Raw genomic sequence first — 10,480 nt, 5'->3', positions numbered from 1 at the left:
GGTGGTGGCAGTGGGGGTGGTTAAAACGTATCAAGAAAAAGTATTTGGAAAATAAACAATTAGGAAAGGATGCACATCTAACTCTCGGATTAACACCGTGAATTCTGCATAGGTAATTATCTCTACTTTTCAGAGGAGGAAACTAAAGTCCTAAGGTGGCAAAATTGAAAGCACTTCAATCAACCGGTAGAAGTAGGATTCAAAATTGCAAATCGCATGTGGTAGCTTCCCGGTAGTAGAATTCAAAATCGCACGCCGTAGCTTCCCGGTTAGCTTGCTTTTGCAACAGGCTTTCCTCCCGTGGTCACGCCCCACCCCCTTGCGTAATTTCCTTTCCCGCCAGATTTAAAGAAAATAGGTGTGGTCATGTCCGCCGAATTTTGGGAAATGTAGTACATAGCCTCAATAACCGCCCAGATGTAAAAAGGGAAAGGCGACCAAGCAAATTATCTTGGCCCCCTTTTTCTTGCTTTTTTTTTGTCCGAGTGAGCAGAGAGGGGTAGAAGTTTCCCATGCCAAGGTCTGTCTGTGTAGCCCAGACTGGCCGAGAACTCGTTAACTTGCTCCTGAGCGCAGCTATACGACCTTGGTCTTGAAACAAAGAACAAAGAGCCAATTCACATGCCTTGCAACATTATTGGCCAAACGATGTCAGTTGCATTCTGGGAACTGAAGTTCCTGGGACCCGGATATGTCGACACAAGATGACGAGACTAACGTCATACGTTGTGCTCTGGTCTGGACCTCCGTGGAACTGAAGTGTTTTACAAAGCAAACTTTACCACGTTGCGACAACCTCTAGGCGTGTGCGACAGGCCTTCGGGTCCACTCCGAACACCAACTGGAGCCCTACCTTTTCTCACCAGTTTGCACACTCTTCTCGAGGCTGGCGATCAGCCACCCTCTGTACCCAAGAGCTGAGGTAGGTCCTGGGACACCGAGGACCTGAACTGGGACCGAGACTGCAGGCATGCCTGCCCTGTCCCCAACTCGGGATGAGGGGACTCACTCTCGGTGCTGCAGCTGCATAGTTCGGTCAAGCCCTGGGAAGCTTGCCTAGAGCAGGGAACTAGAATGCTGGGTGAACTCGAGGGGTACAGCATGGAGCTACACAACTGATCTGCTATCGGCTGGGCTGCCTTGAAGGGTATTTGGTAGTTCTGATGGGCTGATGCTCTTTGAGGCTATGCAAATAGTCTTAGGGCTATTAATAAAAGATGGATCTTGAAGGTATTAGACGCGGGGTGCTGTGTCCGCCGGGAAATTAATGAAAGCTAATAATGAGAGTGGTGGCTATTCGGCAGTTTGGATAGTAATCGATATTGGTGAGTTATGGAGAGAATAGCAGAGATGGGTAAGCAGAGTGATAAACGAATGGAGCAGATCAATTGGTGTGATAGAGACCTAACAGGTCATGATCCTCCAGGCATTAGTGGGGATTAAGGTGGTAGTAATTAATGGGTGGAGGCATAATGTATGAAGGAATTGGTAGACTGCCGAGTGGAGAGGGAGAGAGATTGGGCTATGGGAGGTGGAATGAGGTGTTGGGGTAATAGGTGTGAAAAGCAAGGGCTTAGTGGAGGGGGCAGTAGGATTCTGTGAATCTAGAGACAATGGAACTAACTAGAGACGGTCAGGTGTTGATAGAGATGAAACGGGCAGAGAAAATGGTTGAAAGAAGAGAGATTACTTGTGTAGCGTGTCAGTGACAGTTGTCAGAGGTGAGCAGAGTCACTAGTGGGTCCTCTGTCAGTTAACTGTGGAATCTGTGGTGTCCCACGGTGATCGGGACCTATTCGATGAGCAAAGGGGCCTCACAGTTCATGATAAGGCACTTGAGCGCCCTGTCTGGGCTTCAGTCTCCAAGTGTTGAATGAGCTGTCTGTCATGTGGGTCCCATGAACTCACTTAGCTGTACTTTGTTTTCTTTGCCCTCTGTAGGACAGCATCAGGACACTACCTACCAGCAGACTGAGATGGGACGGACATCTAAGGATAAACGAGATGTCTACTATCGCCTGGCCAAGGAAAATGGCTGGCGGGCCCGAAGTGCTTTCAAGCTACTTCAACTTGATGAGGAATTCCAACTCTTCAAAGGTGCCTAATTTGATGGCTAAGTGACCAGGGAGTGGAGAGCAGGCTGTTTCTGCAGAACTTGCTGTAGTGGGTAGGCTAGCTTGGAGCACAGAGACGGGAAAGAAGATGGGCCACAAAAGAGGAGGTGGGCACAGGGGCAGTGGGTAGACATAGATTCTCCACAAGACAGAGGTGACTCTTGCAGTATCTTCTGGTTATGCAGCCGACCAGTATGTCTTCACTGTGTGTGCACAGGTGTCAAGCGAGCAGTTGACTTGTGTGCAGCCCCAGGAAGCTGGAGCCAGGTGCTGAGCCAGAAAGTTGGGTGAGTGGAGGGGTTGGAGGGTGACCTGGTAGGGGGAAGGGCTGGGCCATAAATCCGATACTGACATCAACCATGCTATCCACAGGAGTCAGAGTTCTGGTCAGGTGGTGGCTGTGGACTTGCAGGCTATGGCTCCACTCCCAGGGGTGATACAGATACAGGGTGACATCACTCAGGTGAGAGCATGCCTGTGAATATTGGGGTTATCCTGAATGATGGGCTCCATTTGGGGACTATAGAAAGTAGAAGAGGAGCAAGATAATGAAAACTGAGACAGGCTGTGTAATCCCCGGATTTGAAAGGCAGAGCGTGAAGGATGATAAGGACTAAGCTAGCCTGAGTTGTAAAAGAAAGTTGTCCTCTGACCTAGACACACACATACCATAACTGAGTAAATAAAGGAAGTTTTCAAATATCTTAGGGACTGGAGAGATGGTTCAACAGTTAAGAGCACTGGTTGCTCTTCCAGAGAATCTGGATTTAATTCAGAACACCCACACAGTGGCACACAACTGTCTCTAACTTCAGTGCCGGGGAGTTGGATGCTGTTTTCTGGCCTTCCCCCAGTACCAGGTATACATGTGGGGCACAAACGTGCAGAGAGGCAAAACACCTATATACCTTAAAAAAGGAAAAGCAAAGGAAGAAAGGGAGAGAGGAAATTTTTTTTTAAAAAATTTAATTAATTGATTAATTTTGTTAGTATTTGTTGGGTGTGTGTGTGTGGGGGGGGGGTGTTTGCGTACCAAGGTGTGCATAGAGAAGTCAGAGGACACCTTGGAGGAGTCAGCTTTCTCATTCCGCTATTTGAGCTTCAGGGATGGGACTCTGGGTCATGAGGCCTGGCAGCAAGTGCCTTTGCCTACTAAGCCAGTTCACCAGCCCCGTTAAAAAAAAAAATGTTTTTAATAGGAAAGAAGAGGAGATGTAGCTTAGTGCTAGAACACTTGTGCAGTATAAGTATACTGGGTTCTATTCCAGTACCAAAGACAGAAACTGACGACAGAGACTGACCGCCTGTACGTAGACTGTATTGCAGAGACATCAAAAGATGATAAGGAGCCAGGCAGTGGTGGCGCATGCCTTTAATCCCAGCACTTGGGAGGCAGAGGCAGGCGGATTTCTGAGTTCGAGGCCAGCCTGGTCTACAGAGTGAGTTCCAGGACAGCCAGGGCTACACAGAGAAACCCTGTCTCGAAAAAAAAAAAAAGAAAAAAAGAAAAAGAAAAACAAGATGATGAGGACGGGTCCCTGGAGATGTAACCTGGGCTTAGACAGGCAAAGCCTAAGAACATGGCTGTCCCCGAGGCTTTGAGGCTGGGGCTGGGGCTATGGGCAGGTGGGATTTGAGGGTAAAGGGCAGCAGAGGGATACTGAGGCCATTCACCCCCTTTCTCCATAGCTTTCCACTGCCAAGGAGATCATCCAACACTTTGAGGGCTGCCCTGCTGACCTAGTAGTGTGTGACGGGGCTCCTGATGGTAAATGGGGTGTGGGGGTGACCTCTGACTCTTAGCTCAGTTTTTTTCTCCCTCTTTCCATTTTCCCCTTTCTGGCAATTTCTCCCTACTTCCACTCTCATTGTCCATCCTCCTCCTCCTCCCTGCATTTCAAGTTTGTTTGGTTTTTGTTGTTGTTTTTTTTTTTTTTTTTGATCGTTTCATGGTGCTGAAAATAGATGGACCCTCACGGATGCGAAGCAAGTATTCTGCCGCTAAGGTTTACCCCCTGCCCATCAGCTGTGTGCTGTGTGTCAATCCTCCTGCCTTCTCATCTGAGTGCTCGCCCAGTCCTATGCTCTGTCTTTGATTTGATTTGTTTTAGCCAGCCATCCGTCCGAAACATTTTTCGGAGCTCATGTTGTGTTGGGAAGGTGTGCATAAATAAATTCCACTGGTTTCTGGCCTTGCAAAGTCAGTGTTTCAGTGAGAATGCATAGAAGAGACAGTTGAGCTGGTGGCTCAATGCTTGGTAATTCCAGATCTTGGGAGACTGAGGCAGAAAGATCTTTAGTGATCAAGTGATCAAGGCCAGCCTGGATTAGAAAGGCCCTGTCTCAAAAACTAAAAATTAGAGGGTGGGGGGGCTGTCTTAGTGGTCAAGAGTGCTTGCTGTTCCTCCAGGGAACTGAGTTTATTTGAGAGCCATCCATGCCTGGTAGCTCACAACTGCCTATAGCTTCAACTCCAGAGGATCTGACACTCTCTTTTGGCCTCCATAGGCACACACATGTGACATACAAAACACTGACGCACATACATAAAAAATCTTTTTAAATGTTTTAAAAATACACAAAATGAATACCAATTTACAATTTTTAATAAAAAGATAAACTTGTTGTTTTTTTTTTTTTTTTTTTAAAAAAAGAGAAAGTAATAGATCCTGTAGGGAAGTCACTGAAACAGGCTAGGGAAGTAAAAACTACCTGATGAGATTTGAAATAAAGTAGATAGGAAAGGCCGGGCAGTGGTGGCGCACGCCTTTAATCCCAGCACTTGGAAGGCAGAGGCAGGCGGATTTCTGAGTTCGAGGCCAAAGCCTGGTCTACAGAGTGAGTTCCAGGACAGCCAGGACTACACAGAGAAACCCTGTCTCAAAAAAACAAAAAAAGAAAAGAAATTTGGCTTTGAACTTGTTGAACCGATGGGGCTGCTCTATCAATAAAGCACCACGAAGCCATCTGGGCTAGAGGTAGAAATACTACTGCTGCCTGTTGAGACAAGTAGTCACCAGAATTAAAGGACTTCCCAGGTGACTAAGGGCTCAGAGCTCAAATCCAGTTGGAAAGCAATACTCTTTCCAGACCCTTCACAGTAAGAGGGCCTGAAAAATGTCTTTGTTTTTTCTAATCTCTGGTATAAGAAGACATATCACGTCAGAGGGTCCTCTAATGCTGTTCCTCTTGCTACAGTCACTGGCCTCCATGACGTGGATGAGTACATGCAGGCCCAGCTTCTGCTAGCTGTGAGTAACCCTGGTGACCTCCTCTGCCCTCCTTTGGCCCGTTCTTCCCTGCTTCTGTCTCCACCTTACCGGCCTGTACTTTCTGCAGGCTCTCAACATTGCTACTCATGTCTTGAAGCTAGGGGGCTGCTTCGTGGCCAAGGTGAGCCTTGGGGAGCCTGGGGGAGTGACGAGAAAGGTCCCTGTTGGGGGAAGGGCCCCCTTACGTCTCTATCTTGCCTTCCATACCCTACAGATATTCCGAGGCCGGGATGTGACCCTGCTCTACAGCCAACTACGTATCTTCTTCTCCAGTGTGCTCTGTGCTAAGCCCAAGAGCAGCCGGAATTCCAGCATTGGTCAGTGAGTGACATGAAGGCCTGACAGGCAAGGGGGTGATTGGCCATGTGTCTGCACAAGGTTAAGGTGACGGAGAGTCACCCCTCACTCCAGGTTTTCTCCCACAGAGGCCTTTGCAGTGTGTCGTGGTTATGATCCTCCTGTGGGCTTCATTCCAGACCTGACCAGACCCCTACTGAACCACTCATACGGTGAGAACCGGTGCTAGTGCTGGCCCATGCCTGGGGAAACTTCACCAGCCCCGTGCACCTCATGTCTCCTGAGAGCCCTCAGCCTCACACCCTGATGGCAGCTGCACCCCCTTAGGGATATCTCAGATAGTCTTCCAATGGTAGCTCTTGGTCCTGGTGGGAATTCTGTTGCAGCAAACTAACCATTCACCCAGGGAGGATCCTACCTGTCTATCCTAGGAAAGCCCTCAGTCACTGGCCTCAGGTAGAAAGCTCACCTGTGTTAAATATGTTCCCTGTGCAAGTCTGTAGCCTGATGGACAAAGGTGGACCCTGTCTCTGTAGACTCCATTTGAATGAGACAAGGTAGAATGTGCTGGTACAATGCTGGGTGGGCATGGTACAGTGAAAAGCCAGGCCATGGGCTGACATTTTAGCATCAGTGATCAGATGATCTGCACCAGAGGGCTAGTTGAAAAGGGACCATGATGAGGGGAAGGGGACTTCAGTGCTGCGGTAGCCTATATCTTCACTTTTTCTCTTTCCAAGATACAGATTTCAATCAGTTGAATGGTCCCACCCGTGTTATTGTGCCCTTTGTGACCTGTGGGGACCTCAGCGCCTATGATTCTGACCGCACTTACTCTCTGGATGTGAGTGTCCAGCCAGCAGGGCAGGGGTCAGGAGATTGTCTTGGATTCTCAGATTCTCATCATCTCTTGTGTCCTACAGCTAGATGGTGGCTCTAAATACAAATATACTCCACCAACCCAGCCCCCCATCGCACCCCCATACCAGGAGGCCTGCAGGTTGAAGAAGAATGGACAGCTGGCCAAGGAACTCCTGCCCCAAGAATACACCATCAACAGTGTAGACAAGTTGTCCCAGCCTCTGACTGTCCATACCCTGCTAACCCCCAAGGTATGGCTATGTACATCTGAGCCCACCATGACATCTCCCCAATGTTCCCATTTCCACCCTGACTCACTCAGGTGCTTCTTTCCTGTCGTGCAATAGCTTTAAGAGTCAGTAGGTCAGCCTCCTGACAAATGGAAACATGTAGCCAAATGGCTGAGTCCCTTTTCTTTTTCTTTGGCAGGTGGAAGACAATGAAATTAATGGTTCACCTTAACACATTAAGGTAAATTCGCTTTTTTTCCCTCTGAAGTTCAAATAAAGGGCACCTTTAAGAAAAATCTGAATAGGGACTGTGAGTTGGCTCTGTGGTTAAGAGCAAGTATTGCTCTTACAGAAGATCTGAGGTCGGTTTCCAGCAACCATGTCTGGGAGCTCACAACTGCCTAGGACTCCCCACCACCACAGGAACAGAGATCTCTGGCCTCTCGAGTACCTACATTCACAAGCACATACCCAGCACACACACAATTAAAAATAATAAAAATAGTTTGGGCATGATGGTACTCACTTTTAATCCCATCACTTGGAGTGATGGGTAGTAGGCAAGTCTCTACAAGATTAAGGTTAGCCTGGTCTGAATAGTTCCAGGCCAACTAATGCTACATAATGAGCATTGTCGGGGGGGGGGGGGGGCAAGACAGAGAGAGAGAGACAGAGGCTGGAAATATAACTCAGTTTGTAGAGTGCTTGCCTAAAATGCACAAAACCCTAGGTTCAATCTTTGGCTACCACATAAAAAGCCAAGCATAGTAATCCTAGCACCCAGAAGATACAACAGAAGGATCAGAGTTTATAGAGTATCCTCAGATACTTAGCAGGTTTGAAGCCAGCCTGAGCTACATAAAAACCTGTCTCAAAAGATGAGAGACCTCAGTAAATTTTTACTTTTTTTATTTATTTTTTTAACTTTTTTTTTTTTGGTTTGGTTTGGTTTGGTTTTTCAAGACAGGGTTTCTCTGTGTAGCTCTGGCTGTCCTGGAACTCACTCTGTAGGCCAGGCTGGCCTCGAACTCCGAAATCCACCTGCCTCTGCCTTCCAAGTCCTTCCAAGTGCTGGGATTAAAGGCGTGCACTACCACCGCCTGGCTTTACTTTTTTTTTTTTTTTTTTTGGCTTTTCAAGACAGGGTAATTTTTTTTTTTTTGAAACAGAGTTTTTTTTTTGTGTAGCCCGAGGTCTGCAGACCAGGCTGGCCTCAAACTTAACAGAGATTCACCTGCCTCTCCCTCAAGTTCTGGAATGAAAGGCACACGCCATCACTGCCCAGGGACTTTAAAAAATAAAAGTTTATTTATTGGGTATACACTTATACACATACAATTTTTTAAAAATCTTAAAGGTTTAAAAGGTTCAATCTTCAATACTGCCAAGGAAATAAATAAAACAAAAATATATTTCAAGAGCTGGGGATGTAGTTTAGTTGGTAAAATGCTTGTCTGGAATAGACAAAGCTCAGAGCCCCAGGACCATGTAGTAACCCATGCCAGTAATTCTGTGGTAGGAAGTTGTCTTAGTTACTTTTTCATTGCTGTGATAAGTCACCATGACCAAGGCCTTCATTGGGAGTTTACAGTTTCAGAGGATGAGTCCATGAGCTTCATAGCAGGGAGCGAGGCAGCAGACAGGCATTGCTCTGGAGCTGTAATTAGTAATTGTGAGATATAAACCACTGGGTGCACACACACACACATATGACCGGGGGTTGGGGGGAGATAGATTACTGGGAATAGCCTGGGCCTTGTCCCCAGTGACAACGCCTCTTCCAACAAGACCACGCCTCTTAATCTTTCCCAAAATAGTTCCCCCAACTGGGTACCAACCATTCAAAATTCAAATATGAGCCTCTGGGGACCATTGTCATTTAAACCACCACAGACACTCAGAAGTACAAGGCCATCCACAGCTATATACTAAGTTGTATGTCCAAGGGGACAGTCTGGGCTACATGAAACCCTGTCTTCAATAAAAACAAAGGTGAGGCTATAGAGGTGGCCAAAAGATGGTATCAGGTCCCCTGGAACTGGAGTTAGGTGGTTGTGAGCCACCATGTAGGTTCTGAGACTCAAACCCAAGACCTCTGAAAGAGTAGGCAGTGCTCTTAACCACTGAACCATCTCTCCAGCCTCAGGCCCCCACCCCCAGGAATTTGTTAAAAAAAAAAAAAAAACAAAGGTTCTTTTTCTCAGTAAATGAATGTGTAGAGTGCGGGAAGAGTTTTAAGCATTTTGCATACTACCTGTTGAGGTGTTTGGTAAATGCTTTCAGAATGAATACTTGCGGGCATTCTAGGTTTAGAGATCCAGCAGAAACAGTTGGAATTTATACATTGTAACTTGTATTTGACTGTGTTTACTATGGCTTCCTAACATACCATCTGATTTTTATATAATAACAAACACACCCAAGGTGTGTTTCCCACAGAGGTGCCCTTTCACTGAAATGCATGACTGCTCATGTAAAAGTAATACAAGTTATGGAAGGTAGGAAAAAGTAAAGCAAAAATCAAGAAAATCAGAGAATGCAGACCGGAGTTTGGAGTTTTGAAAAGTCTTTTTCTAGCCAGGCACTTAGGAGGCAGAAGCACCAGGATTGAGAGTTCGAAGCCAGCCTGGTCTACATGCGAGTTGACAGCCAAAGCTATAGAGAGAGACCCAGTAAGAAAATGAAATAGAAAATAAAAGCATGTTGGTTTTTAAAAGAGCTTTCTGAGGTAAAGAAACCACTGAGGGGATTGAGGTGTGGGGACTTGGGGGTTTATCTAGGGGAAGAACATTCCAGGTACAGCAGAGTTCAAGGTTAAACTACCTGAAATACAAGAAGCCGGCTGGTCTGTAGTACGATGGACTTAGATCTAACCATTCAGAGACAGCCTTTTCTGACAATGGCCTAGCAGGTTACTCACATTTAAGTCTTCTGTTATAAAGGGCACCTTAAAAAATTGAAACACAGCCTGGGGGGGTGCACACCTTTAATCCCAGCACCCAGGTGGCAGAGACAGGTAGATCTCTATGAGTTCGAGGCCAGCCTGATCTACATAGTGAGTTCCAGGACAACCAGGGCTACAGAGTAAAACCCAGTCTCAGGGGAAAAAAAAAACACACAAAAGAATTGACACCCAGGGGCTCACACCTACCTAATGCACCAGGCACAACATGGTACACAGATATGCAAGGCAAAACACCCATACACATAAAATAATTAAGCAAGTAAGCAATGTAAAAAAAAATACTTAAATGAAACACTGAGATTAGGAGGCAGCTCAGTAGTTAAGAGCACTTGCCCATTCAGACGACAAGGGCTCAGTGTGCAGCACCCACATGGCAGCTCACAACTGTCTATAACTTTGAGGGACCAGATGCTTTCTTCTGTCCTCCATATTTAGCAAGGATACATGCAACGCATTTATATACATGCATGCAGGCAAGACAGTCATATACATAAAATGAAAATAAGTAAGTAACATCTTTCTTTTTTAATTGAAATAGGCTAGGTCGCCGGGCGGTGGTGGCGCACGCCTTTAATCCCAGCACTTGGGAGGCGGAGGCAGGCAGATTTCTGAGTTCAAGGCCAGCCTGGTCTACAGAGTGAGTTCCAAAATGGCCAGGACTATACAGAGAAACCTTGTCTCGAAAAAACAAAAAAAAGAAAGAAAGAAAGAAAGAAAGAAAGAAAGAAAGAAAGAAAGAAA

General features: G+C 46.5%; 1 protein-coding gene across 2 annotated transcripts in view; it reads left to right on the top strand.

Moving 5' to 3' along the window:
- The first annotated feature begins 715 nt into the window (after window positions 1–715).
- Ftsj1 (FtsJ RNA 2'-O-methyltransferase 1) overlaps window positions 716–10,480 on the top strand; it is a 10,837-nt gene continuing 1,072 nt past the window's right edge. Inside the window, exons 1-12 of one of the 2 annotated variants that reach the window (XM_028770820.1) lie at window positions 716–922; window positions 1,942–2,097; window positions 2,332–2,401; window positions 2,487–2,577; window positions 3,804–3,882; window positions 5,313–5,365; window positions 5,454–5,507; window positions 5,601–5,703; window positions 5,812–5,895; window positions 6,430–6,527; window positions 6,607–6,795; window positions 6,974–7,015. In XM_028770820.1, coding sequence (XP_028626653.1) covers window positions 1,977–2,097; window positions 2,332–2,401; window positions 2,487–2,577; window positions 3,804–3,882; window positions 5,313–5,365; window positions 5,454–5,507; window positions 5,601–5,703; window positions 5,812–5,895; window positions 6,430–6,527; window positions 6,607–6,795; window positions 6,974–7,006 — 975 coding nt within the window. In that variant the 5' untranslated portion in view covers window positions 716–922; window positions 1,942–1,976 and the 3' untranslated portion in view covers window positions 7,007–7,015. Of the gene's footprint in view, window positions 923–1,941; window positions 2,098–2,331; window positions 2,402–2,486; window positions 2,578–3,803; window positions 3,883–5,312; window positions 5,366–5,453; window positions 5,508–5,600; window positions 5,704–5,811; window positions 5,896–6,423; window positions 6,528–6,606; window positions 6,796–6,973; window positions 7,016–10,480 lie in introns of both variants that reach the window. The other variant, XM_028770819.1, reaches the window with a different exon arrangement.

Source organism: Grammomys surdaster, unplaced genomic scaffold, assembly GCF_004785775.1.
Source record: "Grammomys surdaster isolate TR1022 unplaced genomic scaffold, NIH_TR_1.0 204, whole genome shotgun sequence".
Lineage (NCBI taxonomy): Eukaryota > Metazoa > Chordata > Mammalia > Rodentia > Muridae > Grammomys > Grammomys surdaster.
This window is presented reverse-complemented; position numbering and strand designations above follow the sequence as displayed.